The 21,736-nt window shown below is 36.7% G+C and overlaps 1 protein-coding gene across 1 annotated transcript in view; it reads left to right on the forward strand.

The window, feature by feature from the left end:
* EIF4G3 (eukaryotic translation initiation factor 4 gamma 3) overlaps positions 1-21,736 on the forward strand; it is a 370,424-nt gene that overhangs the window by 256,439 nt on the left and 92,249 nt on the right. The window contains exon 12 of the mRNA XM_082833610.1: positions 20,323-20,411. Within this exon, the coding sequence (XP_082689736.1) occupies positions 20,323-20,411 (89 nt within the window). The remainder of the gene's footprint in view (positions 1-20,322; positions 20,412-21,736) is intronic.

The following is a 21,736-nucleotide window of genomic DNA, read 5'->3' on the forward strand; positions in this document are numbered from 1 at the left end:
TTCCACTCTGATAACTCCTTGACTCTTAACACCTAAGTATGTTTATATCAGCTTAGAATACTTGTAGGGCTTTACAAATATTGATATGTATGCGTTTTATCTCCAGCTGTCTTACACCTTCTTCAAGATTAGTAAAGCTCTGATTTGTTTTATTACCCTCCTAGAGCTTTTATTAAATGTTTGTTTACTCATTTAAGCAAATGAATAAGTTTTTGTTGGTGTCAGTTTATTCTTGGCATGTGTGTGTGTTATAGAGTATCTGACTAACAAGTGTATTTAAAATAAGCCATACATACAGCCACTATGGAAAACAGTATGGAGGTTCCTCAGACAGCTAAAAATAGAATTACCATATGCTCCAGCAATCCCAGTCCTGGGCATATATCCAGAAAAAACTCTAATCCAAAAAGATACATGCACCCCTGTGTTCACAGCAGCACTACTCAGAATAGCCAAGAAATGCAAACAAACTAAATGTCCATCGACAGATGAATGGATCAAGAAGATGTGTGTGCGTGCGTGTGTGTGTGTGTGTGTGTGTGTGTGTGTGTGTGTGTGTAATGGAATACTATTCAGCCATAAAAAAGAACAAAATAATGCCATTTGCAGCAACATGGATGCAACTAGAGATTATCATACTAAATGAAGTAAGTCAGAGAAGGACAAATGCCATATGATATCACTTATATGTGGAATCTAAAATATGACAGAAATGAATCTATCTATGAAACAGAAAGAGACTCAGGGACATAGAAAACAGACTTGTGGTTGCCAAGGGGGAGGGGCTTGAGGGAGGGAATGTAGTGGGAGGTTGGGGTTACCAGATGTAAGCTATTTTACGTGGAATGGATAAACAGCAGGTCCTACTGTATGGCACAGAGAACTATATTCAGTATCCTATGATAACCATAATGGAAAATAATATTTTAAAAATGTATATATGTGTATAGCTAAATCACTGCTGTACAGAGGAAGTTAACACATTATAAGTCAACTATAATTAAAAAAAGACACATCAAAAACAATAAATAAATAAAGTGAGCCATACCATCCTAGTTGGAAAAATTTATTGTTTTTAATAATAGCTGTTGCTGGTTAAGTGCTTACTATTTGCCAGGCACTTTTGTATTAACTTCTTTAATCCTCACAACAACCCTATTATCTTGTTTTACAGAAGAGGAGACCAAGATACAGAGGAAATAACACTTGCTAAAGGTTATATAGTGTGTAAATAAATGGTAGAGCCAGCATTCAAACTTAGCTCCACATCTAGAGCTCATAACCACTTTTCTTTATTGTCTCTCATTTAAAAAATTTATTTATAGTTTTCATTGAAGTAGAGTTGATTTACAATATTATATTAGTTTCAGGTATACAACATAGTAAATCAATATTTTTTATAGAATACACTCCATTTAAAGTAACTATGAAATATTGGCTATATTCCCTGTGCTTTACAATATATCCTTGTAGCTTTTTTATTCTATACATAGTAGTTTGTGCCTCTTAATCCCTTACCCTTATTTTGCCTCTACTCCCTTCCCTCTCCTCACTGGTAACCACTAGTTTGTTCTCTATACTATATTTCCTCTCATAATTTAAAATCATTTAAAATAATCCTTGTGATGTAGATACTCATTTCATATTGGAGATGAATGTAATGTTCATATATTCATATAAATTAACAATTGAGTAAACAGGTAGATGATGACAGGGGTTAGAGTTAAATGTACTCACCTTAAGTGGCTAATAAGGGACCACAAAAGCACAGAAGATGTCATCCCCAGCCCATTAGTTAATAACTCTTTCTGCAAGTTTCTACTGATTCCAGAATCCATGCGTGTAATCTAGGCTGTACCTTAGTACCTAGTGCACCATTTAAAAAATGAAAAAGAGGTCATTTTTTACGTAATAGCATTTAGTATTCAATGAGGTACTTGATAACATCTGAAAACTATTAGGGATTTTAGAACATAGCAACCTCATTAGTAGTTGTCATTTACTCAACAATTACTTATGAGTCCCAGAGCTGTCATAATTTAAATTAGCTGTTATTAGTTATTTAGACACAGAATTCAAACACGATTAGAGTGTTATTTGAAACATTTAAATCTATTTGATTGTAGAGGGAGATACTCCCTTTGAAATGTCATACTGTACATATAAAGATATTTCATAAATTGTACAATCACATTATTAAATCATGTTATAACCCCCTAAAAGTATGGCTTTCTTATACATGTTGCAAATGGGGTCTACACTAATCATTGTTAAATAATACCAATCAGAAGAATGGAATTTATTTTTTGTGTAAATTCCTAATAACCATTTGTATCAGGTCAGTTTTTCAGATGGGAGAGTACTTAAAAATTCCACTTATTTGGATTTAAGACTTAGTACTGTTCGACTCAACAAATATTTGAGCAACTCTGCTTGGAATAAATAGATGCTGACATTTTTAGATTTCCATAGTAGACTCTAGATCATGTCTAAAATTTCAATTTATTTTTGGATGAGTTGTAACTTAAAATACTTTTTGACAGTATATTTTGATCCATATTTTGGGACACAAGGAAGAATATTCAAATTGGAAACTGTCATAGAAAGCCAAGAAATATGGATGTATGGCCTAAAGATGGGTTGAAATATTTTGATGTATTCATACTTAACTGTTTGGGGTAGAAATTCAGAACTAAATTGATTAATAGCTTTATTTGATTTGTTCAGACAATGTCAATTTGTATTTACTATCTGACAGGTCTTCTTCTGACCTCTGGGACTCAGAGATGACTTTCCATTGGGAACTTGATGATCTTAAAGAGAGATAGTTGTGTTAATATAAGGTTGGGTAAGGTGAAGATGAGGGATAAGTGATCACATCTGTCACGGTGTGTTTCCTTATTCTTAGTGGCTTCTCCCAGATTAAGGTTTCAGTAGACTCCTTTGTACTTTGCAAAGTACTGGCAGTGTGGACTCACTGATGATCAGATGGGAGGGGTTTTTAAATCAGGGTTTATGTATTCAAGGGAATGAGCTCTAGTGTTGTATTTAGAGATGAAAAGCATTTAGTAGACAGAAAGATAACTACTTGTGTTGTAGTCTGTTCTCAGATTATATATCTGTGCTGTAGTGATTGACATTTCTTTTTCTGTACTAGATTTGCCTTAAATTTAATTGCAGGTTATTTTGATCATGGTAGAAGTGGTGCAGAAGCATTTACTAAAGGGTAAAAATGCCTGAGGCACTGTAGAAAGAGCAGGAAAATGTAATACAGAGGCCTAGAAAATGGAGTAGTGGTCTTATTGGAGTCATCCTTTTTCTCACTGCTGACAGCATTGCATAATGAACTGTCCTCTGCCGAGCCTGGAACAAACCTTCTACTTAGAGTCACTTTGTCATTTTATTTTCCTGATGACTTGACATACTATGCTTAGGGGTAACAGGCAGACAGCATTCTTCACGCTACCGTCCCTTGTTTACCTACACATCCTCTCCTGCTACAAAAACAAAAGACAACCAAAATGAAAATGAAGCTGGAATTAAGATGAGAAGGTACAGGAGCAAGGTAGAGTTGAGAGGCAGAGTATTGTGTTGGGAAGACAAAGGCTTTGAAGTTACATCTGTGTTTTAATTCTGGCTCCAACCTTTGCTGTCTCCGGGATTTGGGGCCATTTAGTTAACCTCCTCCTATTTCGGTTTCCTGATCTCTGAAATGGAAATAATATAGTAGTACCTACCAAACACAAAAAGACTGAAACAGTGTTTATTGCTGTTGTAGAGAAACATTAATCTTCGGTTTAATTTTGATTGCAGGGCATTTGTTTATTAACAGATTTTTAGTGAGCATATACTGTATTAGATGTAGGATATACAAAGGAGACCAGTAAGATACAGTTATTATCTTCAAACGGCTCAAATTCTTAACGATGCATTCTCAATTTGTATCTAAGTCTTTGATTGTATAGAATAGCAAAGGTGTATTAAGTGGGTTAGTGGTAAAATTTTTAGCACTGTTGGGCAAGGAAATGGTCCTGCTTTTGACCAGAATGTAGAAGCTAAATTTCTAGCTTTAATGCCTCAGAAACTAGAGAGAGACATGGTCTTAATGATTGTGAGGCTAGTCCATGCAAATGAATCCATTTAAAAATTTTTGGGTTTGAAAGTGGCACATTGATAAGTATTTGAGACAGTATCAAAAAAGAAGACTTTTCCTTGCCTTAATTTCAAATTAATTAAAATACATGTGTCATTTTTTCATGGCTTTTTTGTTGGTGTTGTTTATAAACATAACACATATTCATTAGAGAAAATTCATTATAAAATTGTAATAAATAAAATTTTGAATTGTCTTGGCAAAAGGAAATTAAAAGAAAACGGTATGTAAGAGGTTAATCTGTTCATAGAGTATATGCAGGTTAAAACAAACAATCTAATGGAATACTGAGTAAAGGATAAAATAAGAAATTTACAGAAAAGAAAGAGCAAATAGTAAAAATAGGGAAAGATGCTGACCCTTACTAGTGAATGTTGAATTACCATTTTTAGCTATTAGTTTGGCAGATATAATATCAATACCTGTGAGGATGGAAGAAAGCCAACACTCATGTATTTGTGATAGGAATGTGAATTACTTTTACCTTTTTCGAGTGAAATCTGGCCATAGCGGTTAAGGTAAATGCGTATGTGTGCGCGTGCCTTTGTGGGGATGGCAGGGAGGAAAGTAAAAGGAGCAGCAGGGAAGGGTTTAAAAGTGGTCGCTGTGGCAAGAAAAGCAGCAAGGTGTGTGAGGCTCGCCCAGAGGCGTGCACACACACGCTGAGGGACCCTGTGCGGCGGCACGCGGGAGGAGGCCTGCCCCGTAGCCTAAAGGGACTTCCGTAATAAAGGCGGGGGGGGGGGCGGGGGGGGGAGCACTTGGCAAAGTAACTTGTATGGCATGACCCCGTTTTTTAATTAAAAATAAACCTACATATTTGATTGTGATTATTTGTGTGAGCCGTAAAGGTATGGTAGACTGTACCCCAAAGACTGCTACCTCTGTTCAGCTCAGGCAACTAGAATTTGCTAGTTGTTAGAGAGGGATATTACCTTTATATTTGTTCGCTTCAAATGATATTTTTGGCATTTTTGAAAAGAAGAAAATTAAAAGATAAAAAGCAGCAAAAGTTAGGAGGAAGAAAAAAAGCCCTTGGAATCCTATTACTTGGATGTATAGATTTCTATTTCTTTCCATAAGTGGAAGGATACTATATATGTTCTTTTTAAATCTTTAAAAACACTGTCATTTACTATAGGTTCATAACAGATATATGGATATGTGTATGTTTTATTTACTTTAGAAACCACCCAGACCACTTTAACACCTTTATTGAAGTGTAATTGACATAAAATTAACATATACATATTTAAAGTATTTGATTAGTTTTGACATCTCTATATATTCATGAAGCCATTACAACCATCAAGATAATGAACATATTTATCACCTCAAAAAGTTTCTTCCTGTCTGTTTATAAATCCTTCTGTCCTGCACTGCCCTCACCCCAGTCCCCAGGCAAGCACTGATCTGCTTTGTGTCACTATAGATTAGTTTGCATTTTTTAGAACGTTAGGTAAATGAAATCAGAAAGCATAAACTCTTTTGTCTGGTTTCTTTCACTCATTAGGTATGTCCGTATTGTTGCACATGTTAGTGGCTCATTTTTTTAAATTGCTGGCACACTGTGGATGTAGCACAATTTGTTCACCTATTGGTGGACATTTGGGTTATTTCCAGTTTGAGGCTGTCACAAATAAAATCGCTGTGAGCTTCCTTGTGTAAGACTTTGTATGGACATATGCTGTGATTTCTCTTGAGTAAATAACTAGGAGTGGAATGACTGGGTCATATGTAACTGTATATTTAATTTTTTTTAAGAAACTGCAAGACATTTTCCAAGTATTTGCGCCATTTTATATCCCCACCAGCAATGTACAAGAATTTCAGGCTACCCTTTTTCTGGTAAATTTCCTTTACAACTTTTCCAAAAATATGTTGTGCGTGTTATATGTGGGTCTGTTTCTGATTTCTCTATTTTTTTCATTGATCTAGTCATCTTTCTTGATGCCAATACCACACTGTCATGATGGCTGAGGCTCATAATAACTCTAGAAATCAGATAGCACTAAGTCCTTCAACTTTATTCTTCATTTTCAAAATTGTTTTGGCCATTCTGGGTCCTTTGCTTTTCTATGTTAATTGTAGAATCAGTTTTTTTCTGCAATTTTTTTCTACAAAACCTGTTGGAATTTGATTGGGTTTGTGTTGAATCTACAGATAAAATTGATGTCTTACAATATTGAGTCTTCTGACCCATGAACATGATATATTTTGACATGTAAGTCTGTCTTCTTTAATTCTCTCAGGAATATTTTGAAGTTTTTAATATACAGGGCTTTTATAATTTTGTCAGATTCATATATCTGGATGGCTATTGTAAATGGCATTTTTTATTTCAAGTTTTTATTTTTTATAACTAATATATTGGAATACATAGACTTCTTCATCTCATATCCTGCAACCTTGCTAAAATTCACTTACTAGCTTTATTAGCATTTTTGTAGAGATTCCTTTGGATTTTCTTTGTAAATATGTCATTTCTGAAGAAAGACAGTTTTACTTCATTTCTAACTGGATGCACCTTTTCTTTTTCTTGACTTACTATGCTAGCTAGAACCTCCAGTACAGTGTTGAAAGAAAGTGGTGAAAGTAAACCTTCTTGTCTTTTCCTTGATCTCAGAAAGCTTTCAGTCTTTCACCATTAAGTGTGATACTAGCTGTAAGGGTTTGAATTCTCTGGTTGAAGAAGTTCTTTTTATATTCCTAGTTTGCTGAGAAATTTGTTATTTCAATCAGCAATACATGTTGGATTTTATCAGTTTTTTTCCTGCATTTCTTGAGACAATCATAGTTTTCTTTTTTTGTTTATTAATTACTTGATATTTGAATATTAAACCAACTTTGCTTTCCTGGGATAAAACTTGGTCATGAGGTAATTCTCTTTTCATGTATTGTTGAATTTGATTTGCCAAAATTTTATTTAGGTTTTTTATTTTGCATCTAAGTTCATGAGTGATACTGGCATATCTTTTTATGGCAGTTTTCATATTTGGGGTATATGGTAATGCTGACCTCATAGAATGAATTGATAAGTAGTCCCCCTTCTTCAGTATTTTGGAAGAGTTTGTAGAATTGATACTGTTTCTTCCTCAAATGTTTGCTAGAATTAACCAGTGAAGCCATGAAAATATATGACCCACAATGAGGAGAAAAATAATCAAAACTGATTTATGACTGACATAGTTATTAAAATTACCATAGAAAATCATTAAATAACTTTTAAGTACATTTATTATAACTGCACTTCACATAATCAAAAAGTGGTGACACGGATTTGACATAATTAGAGAAACATAATTGATAGGACCAGTAGACAGAAAATTAGAGAGGCTATAGAAGGCTTAAACAACACAACCAACTTGACCTTATTAAACAGTCAAACAGCAGATACAGAAGCGCAAATGTCAAATTTGCCCAGATAGACCATATTGCTGGTCATAAAACAAGTCTTAATAAATGTCAAAGGATTCAAGTCAAAGCAGGTATATTCTCTGACCACAATGGAATTAAATTAGAACTCAGCAAGAAAAGTATCTCTGGAAAAATCCCTCAAATATTTAGAAACTAAATAATATACTTGTAAATAACCCAAGGGTCAAAGAAGAAATCAAAAGGGAAATTATCAATATAAAGTATGTTGAACCAAATGAAAACCCAAATCAAAATTTGTGGTTGTGTCCTTTTCCTGTTGCTGCTATAACAAATCAGCACAATTTGAGAGGTCAGAAGTCCAAAACTGGTTTCACTGACTGGTTTCACTTCTTGACTAAAATCAAGATATCAACAGGTCTGTGTTTCTTCTGGAAGCTTTAGGAGAGAATCTGTTCTCTTTTTCCCTGTTTCAGAGATACATGTATTCCTTGGCTTGGAGCCCCGTCCTCCATCTTGAAAGCCAGCCGCATAGCGTCTTCTTATCTCTTCAATTCTCCTGCCTCCTCCCACTTGTAAGGACCCTTTTGATCACATTGAATCCATTGAGTTAATCCACGATAATAGTCTCGTGTCAAGATCCCTTAACTTAATCACGTCTGCAAAGTCACTTTTGTCACGTCAGGTAGCATACTCACAAGGTCCAGGGATTGGGACGCGGATGTCTTTGGCGGTCATTATTCTCCCTACCACACTGCTAGGATAGTACTTGGGTGGCAGTTGACACCACTAAATGCCCATATTAGAAAAGAAAATGGTCTCAAATTATTGACCTCAGCTTCCATCTGAAGAAACTATTAACTGAACAAATTATATAAGATGAATGAGGTCTGAGATCTAATGTAAAACATGGTGACTATAGTTTATAACACTGTATTGTATAGCTGAAATTTGCTAAGAGAATAGATCTTAAATGTTCTCACCAAGAAAAAAAAAGGTAAATATGTAAGATGATGGATGTGTTAATTAACTAGATGAGGGGAATCCTTTCACAATGTATGTGTATGCATATATTAAATCATGATGTACATTTTAAATATATAATTTTATATATCAGTTATACCTCAGTAAAGCTGAAATTTTAAATGAAAAAAAGAAGAAAAGCAAAATTAAACCCAAAGGAAATGATAAAGATAATAGGGGAAATAAAAAATAGAAAACAGAGAAACAATAGGGGAAAAAAGAACCATAAAACTGAAAGGTAGTTACTGAGAACATCAATAAAATTAATAAACCTATGATTTGACTCTTACTGTGATGATGTTTAATGTTAAAACTGGAAGTAAAAACTTTTAAATTGTGTTATAGATGTATATTTTTGGTAGAATTTAAGTCTAGACTCATTATTTTGTTATACTTACTTTTTGGTTTCCGTGCTAGGCCCTGGGGAGACTAGCTTATACTATTTAAGCTTCTGTGAAGCAGTCATAGAGCAGAAAGCCTATTTTGAACACACACTGGGAGCATAATTACCAATCCATCCGTCCATATCAAATAGCAACACCTGTGAAGATGCTGGAAAAACACTGGCAGACTGAGACTCTAGTGTTTCTTTTCTTTGACATTTCTTAATGACCCAGTCATTCTTACATATTTCATCACCATAATTATTCTTTTCCAGTTTATTTACATCTCCATGGTAAAAACTTAATCCTTCTCTCACCTGGGTTTCTTCTTTGCTCTACCCCTGTTCCTTAAATAAATCATCACATTTTCCTAGATTCTCACAAGGATCTGTGGAAGAACAAAAGGACAGAATAATATCCCCAACTTCAAGAAACTCTAGACAAAATTCTTGAATATGATATAATCAGAATAATTTATTGCCAACCAACTTTTAGGATTTCAGAGCCGGGTGGGGAAAAAAAATAAAACATTGGGGCTGGGAGACAGGAATGAGAAAGGATTGGAACTGGGTGTTAAGAGTGGGACCTTGCACTCTTTCCATTATTGGAACATTCTACTCGTTATGTACAACCCTGTGACAATACACTTGAGACCTTCCCTTACCAGTAGTAAAGTATCCTTTTTTTTTCCTTTTTAAGCATGTAAGTTTCGGGTGCACAGCATTATAGTTCTACAACTGTATACACTACAGAGCGATCACCACCACAAATCGAGTTACAGTCTGTCACCGTACAGTTGACCCCCTTCACTCATATTTCCCACCTCCTTTCCCCTTTGGTGACCACTAACCTGTTCTCTGTATCTGTGAGTTTGTTTTTGTTTTTTTTTTGTGGTACGCGGGCCTCTCACTGTTGTGGCCTCTCCCGTTGCGGAGCACAGGCTCCAGACGCGCAGGCTCAGGGGCCATGGCTCACGGGCCCAGCCGCTCCACGGCATGTGGGATCTTCCCGGACCGGGGCACGAACCCGTGTCCCCTGCATCGGCAGGCGGACTCTCAACCACTGCACCACCAGGGAAGCCCTCTGTGAGTTTGTTCTGATTTCATTTTGTTTGTTTATTTATTTTATATTCCAAATATATGAGTGAAATCATTAAATATTTGTCTTTTTTTCTGTCTATTTCACTTAGCATAATGCCTTCAGGGTCCATCCATGTTGTCACAAATGGTAGGATTTCATTATTTTTTATAGCTGGGTAGTATTCCGTTGTGTGTGTGTGTGTGTGTGTGCACACACATGCCCCACATCTTTTTCCATTCATCTGTAAGTGGACACTTAACGTTGTTTCCGTACCATGACTGTTGTAAATAATGCTGCATTGAACACAGGGGTGCATATATCTTCTTAAATTAGTGTTTCCACATTCTGCAGATAAATACCCAGAAGTGGAATAGCTTGGTTGTGTGGTAGCTCAATTCTTAGTTTTTTGAGGAATCTCTATACTGTATCCTATAGTAGCTGCAACAATTTACAGTCTCAACAACAGTGTACAAAGGTTCCCTTTTCTCCACATCCTCTCCAACATTTATTATTTCTTGTCTTTTAGATAGTAACCATTCTAACAGGTGTGGTTGATAATCTCATTGTGGTTTGGATTTGCATTTTCCTGATAATAAGTGATGTTGAACATATTTCATGTGCCTGTTGGCCATCTGTATTTTGTCTTTGGGAAAATGCCTATTCAGATCCTCTGCCCATTTTTTAAATCAATTTGTTTGTTTTTTTCTGTTGAGTTGTGTGAGTTCTTTATATATTTTGGATATTAACCTCTTATTGGATATATGATTTGCAAATATCTTCTCCCATTTAGTCAGTTGGCTTTTTCGTTTTGATGATGGTTTCCATTGCTGTGCAGGAGCTTTTTAGTTTGATGTAGTCCCGTTTCTTTATTTTATTTTATTTTTTATTTTTCTAAAATAATGGGTTTATTGAGATGTAATTCACATACCATAAAATTCACATGTTTAAAGTGTACAATTTAGTGGATTATAGTACATTCACGAAGTTGTGCAATCATTACCACTGTCTACTTCCAGAATATTTTCATCGTGCAAAAAAGAAACCCTGTACCCACTACCCACTAGCGGTAATTCCCCATTCTCCCCCCTAGCCTCTGACAACCACTAATTTACTCTCTGTCTCTGTAGATTTTCCTATTCCGGACTATGTTAAACTTTTTGAAGTGTAAAAAAGAATTCTTTTTTTTTTTTTACCAACACCCACCCCCTGCCCCATTTCCCCCCTTGGTGTCCATACATTTGTTCTCTACATCTGTGTCTCAGTTTCTGCCCTGCAGACCAGTTCATCTGTACCATTTTCCTAGGTTCCATATATATGCGTTAATATACGATATTTGTTTTTCTCTTTCTGACTTACTTCACTTACTTCACTTACTTCTGTATTACAGTCTCTAGATCCATCCACATCTCTACAAATGACCCAATTTCATTCCTTTTTATGGCTGAGTAATATTCCATTGTGTGTGTGTGTGTGTGTGTGTGTGTGTGTGTGTGTGTGTGTATATGTATATATATATATATATATATATATATATATATATATATATATATATATATATATATATATATACCACATCTTCTATATCCAGTCATCTGTCGATGGGCATTTACATTGCTTCCATGACCTGGCTATTGTAAATAGTACTGCAGTGAACATTGGGGTGCATGTGTCTTTTTGAATTATGGTTTTCTCAGGGTATATGCCCAATAGTGGGATTGCTGGGTCATACGGTAATTCTATTTTTAGTTTTTTAAGGAACCTCCATAGTGTTCTCCATAGTGGCTGTATTAATTTACATTCCCACCAACAGTGCAAGAGGATTCCCTTTTCTCCACACCCTCTCCAGCATTTGTTGTTTGTAGATTTTCTGATGGTGCCCATTCTGACTGGTGTGAGGTGATACCTCATTGTAGTTTTGATTTGCATTTCTCTAATAATTAGTGATGTTGAGCAGCTTTTCATGTGCTTCTTGGCCATCTGTATGTCTTCCTTGGAGAAATGTCTATTTAGTTATTTTGCCCATTTTTGGATTGGGTTGTTTGTTTCTTTAATATTGAGCTGCTTGAGCTGTTTATATATTTTGGAGATTAATCCTTTGTCAGTTGCTTCGTTTGCAGATATTTTCTCTCATTCTGAGTGTTGTTTTTTTGTCTTGTTTATGGTTTCCTTTGCTGTGCAAAAGCTTTTAAGTTTCATGAGGTCCCATTTGTTTATTTTTGTTTTTATTTCCGTTACTCTAGGAGGTAGGTCAAAAAAGATCTTGCTGTGATTTATGTCAAAGAGTGTTGTTTTCCTGTAGGAGTTTTATAGTGTCTGGTCTTACATTTAGGTCTTTAATCCATTTTGAGTTTATTTTTGTGTATGGTATTAGGGAGTGTTCTAATTTCATTCTTTTACATGGAGCTGTCCAGTTTTCCCAGCACCACTTATTGAAGAGACTGTCTTTTCTCCATTGTATATCCTTGCCTCCTTTGTTGTAGATTAGTTGACCATAGGTGCATGGGTTTGTCTCTGGGCTTTCTATCTTGTTCCATTGATCTATGTTTCTGTTTTTGTGCCAGTACTATATTGTCTTGATTACTGTAGCTTTGTAGTTAGTATAGTCTGAAGTCAGGGAGTCTGATTCCTCTAGCTCCGTTTTTTTTCCCTCAAGACCGCTTTGGCTATTCAGGGTCTTTTGTGTCTACATACAAACTTTAAGATTTTTTGTTCTAGTCCTGTAAAAAATGCCATTGGTAATTTGATAGGGATTGCATTGAATCTGTAGATTACTTTGGGTAGTATAGTCATTTTCACAATATTGTTTCTTCCAATCCAAGAACATGGTCTATCTAGCTCTCCATCTGTTGGTGTCATCTTTAATTTCTTTCATCAGTGTCTTGTAGTTTTCTGCCTGCTTAGGTAGGTTTATCCCTAGGTATTTTATTCTTTTTGTTGCGATGGTAAATGGGAGTGTTTCCTTAATTTCTCTTTCAGATTTTTCATAATTGGTGTATAGGAATATAAGAGATTTCTGTGCATTAATTTTGTGTCATGCAACTTTACCAAATTCATCGATTAGCTCTAGTAGTTTTCTGGTGGCATCTTTAGGATTCTCTCCGTGTAGTATCATGTCATCTGCAAACTGACAGTTTTACTTCTTTTCCAATTTGTATTCCTTTTATTTCTTTTTCTTCTCTGATTGCCGTGGCTAGGACTTCCAACACTGTTGAATAATAGTGGTGAGAGTGGACATCCTTGTCTTGTCCCTGATCTTAGAGGAAATGCTTTCAGTTTTTCACCATTGAGAATGATGTTTGCTGTGGGTCTGTCATATATGGCCTTTATTATGTTGAGGTAGGTTCCCTCTGTGCCCACTTTCTGTAGAGTTTTTATCGTAAATGCGTGTTGAATTTTGTCAAAAGCCTTTTCTGCATCTATTGAGATGATCGTATGGTTTTTATTCTTCAATTTGTTAATATGGTGTATCACATTGATTGATTTGCATATATTGAAGAATCCTTGCAACCCTGGGATAAATCCCACTTGATCATGGTGTATGATCCTTTTAATATGTTGTGGGATTCTGTTTGCTAGTATTGTGTTGAGGATTTTTGCATCTATATTCATCAGTGATATTGGTCTGTAATTTTCTTGTTTTGTAGTGTATTTGTCTGGTTTTGGTATCAGGGTGATGGTAGCCTCATAGAATGAGTTTGGGAGTGTTCCTTCCTTTGCAATTTTTTGGAAGAGTTTGGGAAGGATGGGTGTTAGCTCTTCTCTGAATGTTTGATAGAATTCACCTGTGAAGCCATCTGATCCTGGACTTTTGTTTGTTGGAAGATTTTTTTTTTTTTTTCCCTGCGGTACGCGGGCCTCTCACTGTTGTGGCCTCTCCCGCTGCGGAGCACAGGCTCCGGACGTGCAGGTTCAGCGGCCACGGCTCACGGGCCCAGCCGCTCCGCGGCATGTGGGATCTTCCCGGACCAGGGCACGAACCTGTGTCCCCTGCATCAGCAGGCGGACTCTCAACTACTGCGCCACCAGGGAAGCCCTGTTGGAAGATTTTTAATCACAGTTTCAATTTCATTACTTGTGATTGGTCTGTTCATATTTTCTATTTCTTCCTGGTTCAGTCTTGGAAGGTTATACCTTTCTAAGAATTTTTCCATTTCTTCCAGGTTGTCCATTTTGTGGGCATAGAGTTGCTTGTAGTAGTCTCTTAGGATGCTTTGCATTTCTGCAGTGTCTGTTGTAACTTCTCCTTCATTTCTAATTTCATTGATTTGAGTCCTCTCCCTCTTTTCCTTGATGAGTCTGGCTAATGGTTTATCAATTTCGTTTATCTTCTCAAAGAACCAGGTTTAGTTTTATTGATCTTTGCTATTGTTTTCTTTGTTTCCATTTCGTTTATTTCCGCTCTGATCTTTATGATTTCTTTCCTTCTGCTAACTTAGGGTTTTCTTTGTTCTTTCTCTAGTTCCTTTAGGTGTAAGGTTAGATTGTTTATTTGAGATTTTTCTTGTTTCTTGAGGTAGGCTTGTATAGCTATAAACTTCCCTCTTAGAACTGCTTTTGCCACATCCCATAGATTTTGGAACATCGTTTTTTCATTGTCATTTATCTCTAGGTATTTTTTCATTTCCTCTTTGATTTCTTCAGTGATCTCTTGGTTATTTAGTAACGTATTGTTTAGCCTCCATGTGTTTGTGTTTTTTACCTTTTTTTCCCTGTAATTGATTTCTAATCTCATAGCGTTGTGGTCAGAAAAGAATGCTTGATATGATTTCAGTTTTCTTAAATTTACTGAGGCTTGGACTTCCCTGGTGGCGAAGTGGTTAAGAATCTGCCTGCCGATGCAGGGGACACGGGTTCAAGCCCTGGTCCGGGAAGATCCCACATGCCACAGAGCAGCTAGGTCCATGTGCCACAACGGCTGAGCCTGCGCTCTAGAGCCCGCGAGCCACAACTGCTGAGCCCGCGTGCCTGGAGCCCGTGTTCCGCAGCAAGAGGATCAACCACAATGAGGAGCCTGCGCACTGCAACGAAGAGTAGCCCCCGCTGGACGCAACCAGTGAAAACCCGCGCGCAGCAACAAAGACCCAACGCAGCCAAAAATAAATAAATAAATTTATTAAAAAGAAAAAAATTTACTGAGGCTTGATTTGTGACCCGAGATGTGATCTATCCTGGAGAATGTTCTGTGTGCACTTGAGAAGAAAGTGTAATCTGCTGTTTTTGGATGGAATGTCCTATAAATATCAATTAAAACTATCTGAGCTATTGTGTCATTTAAAGCTTGTGTTTCCTTATTAATTTTCTGTCTGGATGATCTGTCCATTGGTGTAAGTGAGCTGTTAAAGTCCCCCACTATTATTGTGTTACTGTCGGTTTCCTCTTTTATAGCTGTTAGCAGTTGCCTTATGTATTGAGCTGCTCCTTTACTGGGTGCATATATATTTATAATTGTTATATCTTCTTCTTGGATTGATCCCTTGATCATTATGTAGTGTCCTTTGTTGTCTCTTGTAACATTCTTTATTTTAAAGTCTGTTTTATCTGGTATGAATATTGCTATCCCAGCTTTCTTTTGATTTCCATTTGCATGGAATATCTTTTTCCATCCCCTCACTTTCAGTCTGTATGTGTCCCTAGGTTTGAAGTGGGTCTCTTGTTGACAGCATATATATGGGTCTTGTTTTTGTATCCATTCAGCAAGCCTACGTCTTTTGTTGGAGCATTTAATCCATTCATCTTTAAGGTAATTATCGATATGTATGTTCCTGTTAACCATTTTCTTAATTGTTTTGGGTTTGTTTTTGTAGGTCCTTTTCTTCTTTTGTGTTTCCCACTTAGAGAAGTTCCTTTAGCATTTGTTGTAGAGCTGGTTTGGTGGTGCTGAATTCTCTTAGCTTTTGCTTGTCTGTAAAGCTTTTGATTTCTCCATCGAATATGAATGAGATCCTTGCTGGGTAGAGTAATCTTGGTTGTTGGTTCTTCCCTTTCATCACTTTAAGTGTATCATGCCACTCTCTTCTGGCTTGTAGAGTTTCTGCTGAGAAATCAGCTGTTTAACCTTATGGGGAGTTCCCTTGTATGTTATTTGTCATTTTTCCCTTGCTGCTTTCAATAATTTTTCTTTTTCTTTAATTTTTGCCAGTTTGATGACTATGTGTCTTGGCGTGTTTCTCCTTGGGTTTATCCTGCCTGGGACTCTCTGCTCTTCCTGGACTTGGGTGGCTATTTCCTTTCCCATGTTAGGGAAGTTTTCGACTCTAATCTCTTCAAATATTTTCTCGGGTCCTTTCTCTCTCTCTTCTCCTTCTGGGACCCCTATAATGTGAATGTTTTTGCGTTTAATGATATCCTAGAGATCTCTTAGGCTGTCTTCATTTCTTTTCATTCTTTTTTCTTTATTCTGTTCTGTGGCAGTGAATTCCACCCTTCTGTCTTCCAGGTCACTTATACGTTCTTCTGCCTCAGTTATTATGCTATTGATTCCTTCTAGTGTATTTTTCATTTCAGTTATTGTATTGTTCATCTCTGTTTGTTTGTTCTTTAATTCTTCTAGATGTTTATTCTTTAATTCTTCTAGGTCTTTGTTAAACATTTCTTGCATCTTCTCGATCTTTGCCTCCATTCTTTTTCCGAGGTCCTGGATCATCTTCACTATCATTATTCTGAATTCTTTTTCTGGAAGGTTGCCTATCTCCACTTCATTTAGTTGTTTTTCTGGGGTTTTATCTTGTTCCTTCATCTGGTATATAGCCCTCTGCCTTTTCATCTTGTCTGTCTTTCTGTGAATATGGTGTTTGTTCCACAGGCTGCAGGATTGTAGTTTTTCTTGCTTCTGCTGTCTGCCCTCTGGTGGATGAAGCTATCTAAGAGGTCTGTGCAAGTTTCCTGATCCCGTTTGTTTATTAAAACCCAGTGATTAAACTTGTCTGTGTCCCAAATATTTTTCAGAATTTATATATTAGTCATTTCATAAAAAGAGCTCTGAGGGAAAACATTTTCCTGCCAATAATGTAAAAATTTGCAAAAATCTTGAAATCATAGCATTGCTCTACTGTTGGAATTTACTTATTCTGTATTTTAAAGTAGAAATTCAGTGTGCCTCTAAGAGTTGAATTCTTATGGAGAGTTGGGGAGGCTCCTTTAGGCATCTCTAAATTCAGGTAATTATGAATCTCATCTAGAGATTGTCACTTTTCCTGTGGTGCTTAATGAAAGATAAGAGGGAAAGAATTTGTCTTTGTCTTGGGAATGTTGGTAGTACCTCTTTTAACCGAGAGCTGCTGTCATTTGTTCAGTCAACAAATTTGAATGCCTATCCTGTGTAAGGAACTTTGCTTGGCACTATGGATGATGCCTTAAGGAATATTTTAAGTAGAATAACCAATCAAATCAATTCTTTAGAGAGACCATAATTCAGGCAGTATTGCACATGATATGTTAAAATAAGAAAATGGAGGCAGTGAGTTGAGACTATCTCTTGTTAACTCAGTGCAGTAGTAAGGGCCTAATTAAGGTATAGGCATTGGGAATGGACCAGAAAGAAAAGAACAAATCTGAGACAGTATGTTAAATTTACTTCCCTTCTTCTAGCTAACTTGGTATTAATTGTCCTTTAAATCTGGCAGTTGGTGTTTCTGTCTCTGTGTGTCTCCCTCCCTTGCTTCCTCCCGCCTACCTCTTCTTCTCCCTACTCTAACACACCAAAGGTTACTGCACCTCTCCATCAGTAATGGTAGGAGAGGGTTTGTATATCACAATCTCACTAGACACTAGGTGTGTATCTGTGTCCAGTTTTTTAAAGGACTGAGTATCTCCTAAAGAGGTGTGTGCTTTCTCTCAGCTCTTTTTGTGAATTATTGCTTTAAATCAAAACTTTAACCACTTGAACAGAGTAACAGTTCTTGCTGTGTACGCAGCTAATTTTTAAAAAGCATGTTATATGTGTTATGTTACCCATGGAAGAAATGTTTTGTTTAATGTTTTGGGGTTGGGTACATTTGATACAGTTTTGAAGGAAAAGTTTGTCTACATCTTTGGTTTTTTTGTTAAGAGGAAACTACTCCTGAGTTTGTGTTTCGTCTTAACAAATCCTCCAGAAAGTAGTCTTCCCCGTTTCCATGAATGGAAATGAGAGCTGAATTCATGCATATATGAAACAAAATGTTAATTTAAATGTACAGTTTCCTCAAACTCTCTATAGCTCTTAAAAAGGATTCTTCTGTGGATGCAGAATTAATCAGAAGCATTTCAGAGAGATGTATATAAAATGGACTGGTTATATAAAATCAGAAGATTCATAAAAATTGAAAAGAGACCACCACATACCACATACTTGAATACATGAATATACATATTCGTTATAAGACTATGAGGCAACAGCGAATTTAAACCCACCCATAGTTACCATAATCTGAGTTCCATACTTTGAGAAAATTATTTACCTTGGTAGGCCACAAACGAAGAATAACAGTTGGTCTAATAATGCTTTATTGTTCCTTATGGTCTGTGAAGGGAAGGCTAAAGACAAATTGGTTTGAGGTGTGTGTAACAAAGGAGATTTACAACGTATTTTTATGATGGTGCAGTAATTTTGAGAAGATGGTTAAATGTCTCCTTTTCCATGTTCCCCAGACCAGTGTGAGTGTTTATATTCTACTGTTCTTCCAAAAAAGATTTGAACCTGCCCCAGAGAGATTAGTTGGTTTAGTCTCAATGAGATCTTTTATTTCTATAAGGAATCAGAGTAGATGGTTCCCTTCAGCTTTGTGTTTATTCCTTCTGTGGGATCCTTTTAATATATTCTATTTGCTGCGTGATGTTTAAATTATCATTAAATTGTACATCCAAGTGTTGAATGATTTTGTGGAATTTGTAAGCCAAATAAAATTTTAAAAATCCTTTGTAAGCTTAACTTTCCACCTAAAACTTCTGGTACAATAGAATAATTCAATAAAAATTATGTTTCTGCGAATTCCCTGGCAGTCCAGTGGTTGGGACTAGGTGCTCTCACTGCTGGGGCCCCAGGTTCGATCCCTGGTCTGGGAACTAAGATCCGGCAAGCTGTGTGGCATGGCCAAAAAGAAAAAAAAAAAATTATCTGTTTCTTCCTTAATTTTCACCCCAGCAGTATGAAAGGGTAGGCCAACAGTACTGATGTGAAGTGAGAACTGAATGTTGTAGAAGTGCTGCCTATCTAATGAAATCTTAATCAAAGTATCCTTTTGTTGTCTAGAAAGCTTTTTTATCTATTTATTTGTTTGTTTATTTATTTAATTCTTTTGGCTGCTCCGGTTGCGGCACACAGGATCTTTGCTGAGGCATGTGGACTCTTAGTTGAGGCATGCGTGTGGGTTCTAGTTCCCCGACCAGGGATCGAAACTGGGCCCCCTGCATTGGGAATGCGAGTCTTACCCACTGGACCACCAGGGAGTTGCCTAGAAAGCTTTTTAAAACAGAATCTGGGGACTTCCCTGGTTGCACAGTGGTTAAGAATCCACCTGCCAATACAGGGGACATGGGTTCCATCCCTAGTCCAGGAAGTTCCCACATGCCACATAGCAGCTAAGCCCATGCGCCATAACTACTGAGCCTGCGCTCTAGAGCCCATGAGCCACAACTGCTGAGCCCACGTGCCGCAACTAATGAAGCCGGTGCACCTAGAACCTGTGCTCCGCAACAAGAGAAGCCCCTGCAATGAGAAGCCCACACACCACAACGAAGAGTAGCCCCCACTCGCCGCAGCTAGAGAAAGCCTGTGCACAGCAACGAAGACCCAAAATATGGCCAAAAATAAATAAAATTTTTTTAAAAATCATTAAGAAAAAAACAGAATCTGGAATTTAATATTTTTTGTGGCTTAAAGGAACCTTAGATATCTTCTAATCTTACTCTTATACTTTATAGTTGAATATACTGGTGCCTGAGAAGTGTGACTTGCTTATGATCACATAGTTGATTAACAGTAGAACCAGGCCCAAGTCTAGAATTGGCTGGTAGGGCAGTTTCTTATATACATACTTGCCTCATACTGAATTATGTACCTCAGTATGTCCTAACCTTGAAATAGGAGGAACTTAGGCCACTGGTTGAAGGCCATATGAACTGATGTGACCAATTTGTGCCTAAGACATTTGCCATTGCAATCTTTGGGCCACACACAGCTACTCAGTTCTTCACTTTATCATCCATCTATCTCCTCAGTGTGGAGGAAGCCCTCTTTTTGTCTGCTAAATTTGAACACGGGTATCATTTAGACCTAATATTTCCAAACTTTGCAGTGGGAAGTAATGGCAGTCTGCTTTTCTGTTTCAGCTCAGACAGCTATAACTGCACCAAAGACGTGGAAGAAACCAAAAGATCGGACCCGAACCAGTGAAGAGGTGTTAGAGGCAGAATCGGAGGTGAGGGGCAGCAGTAAATCTCTTCAGCTCATCTTCAGAACAGTGGTGCCATTTCCTAAAACAAGTGTGGGTTTGTAACTTTTTCTTGAGATACTGTTTTCCAAGCAAATATATCAAGCTCAGGGTCTGATTTTTTTTTAATCCATTTACAGAATTTTTTAAAGATTGTTAATAGCATGTTCAGTTTCATTGAATTCTTGTCTCTGTTTCAAAATACCTCTTCTCAAGTGGCAAAAATAAGTATTGTTTATTTTTTTTTCCTTATATTAAGCAGATGGGAAGACTAATCTGGTTCTTTAAAAACAGGGTTATTTTCAAATACCTATTAGCAGTGCTGGTGGGAATCATCAGATATATTTTAAGGAAATTGATTTTCAATCTGTTGTCTTTTACCTGCATCCCAGGAATATAACTTTTCACATATGGTTTGTCTATTTGAACTAAGCCGTGCCAGATTTCGCTGTAAGGTACAACACACCAGGTCCAGGACATGATGTGAGGAAGAATCAAGAGCAGATTCAGTCCTAAGGAGTGCTCTACCAATTTCATAGTCTCTAATCTCAGTATCCTTAGTCTTATGTTCTGAAGCTTTTAATGAAGAGTAATATAAACAATCTCTATGTTGCTTTTTTCTTCTTGAGCTCTTCTTGTATCTACTTTAAAATGTAGAAGTTACTTTAAAATAACTTTAAATGCATTTATTTCATAAAACTTTTCTAGCTAGTTATAATTCTTACCCCCTTCAGGCAGCTCACAGTACCCCTTTGTTACTGCTCCCTGTCCTGTCATTGTTCGTACATGATGCTCGGTTGATGTCACAGTTAGTCCCATAGCAACCACTAAAATGTTTCATGGGAGTGATTTCATTATGGTTATCATGGCGTAAGAACTGGCAATAAGTTATAGAGGTGCAAATAGTTGCTACACTCCTTTTGCAACTGAACAAGAAAATGTTGCTCCTACAAAGAATAAAATACCTTCCAGAGGCAGGAGAATAGCATACGTTCCTGGTATGGCTGTAAGAGCTTCACAGACTGGTTTCTCTTTAGATTCAGCTGTTATTTATTCACTTTGTTCTACTATACTTTGTGTTTCTTTTCCCTGTGGCTGTTTTTCAAAGCATTATTGAATATTAAATGGGTAGGTCACTATTCCTGTGCCTCCAGGTATTCATCCTCATCTTCAGGTCGGGGTTGACAAACTTTTCCTATAATGGTCCAGATAGTAAAGTAACTATCAGGCTTTGTGGATTATATGATCCCTGTCACAATTTCTCAACTCTGCTGCTATAGCCCCAAAGCAACCGTAGACAATGTGCAAATTAA

Source organism: Leucopleurus acutus, assembly GCF_964270905.1.
Source record: "Leucopleurus acutus genome assembly, chromosome: 2".
Lineage (NCBI taxonomy): Eukaryota > Metazoa > Chordata > Mammalia > Artiodactyla > Delphinidae > Leucopleurus > Leucopleurus acutus.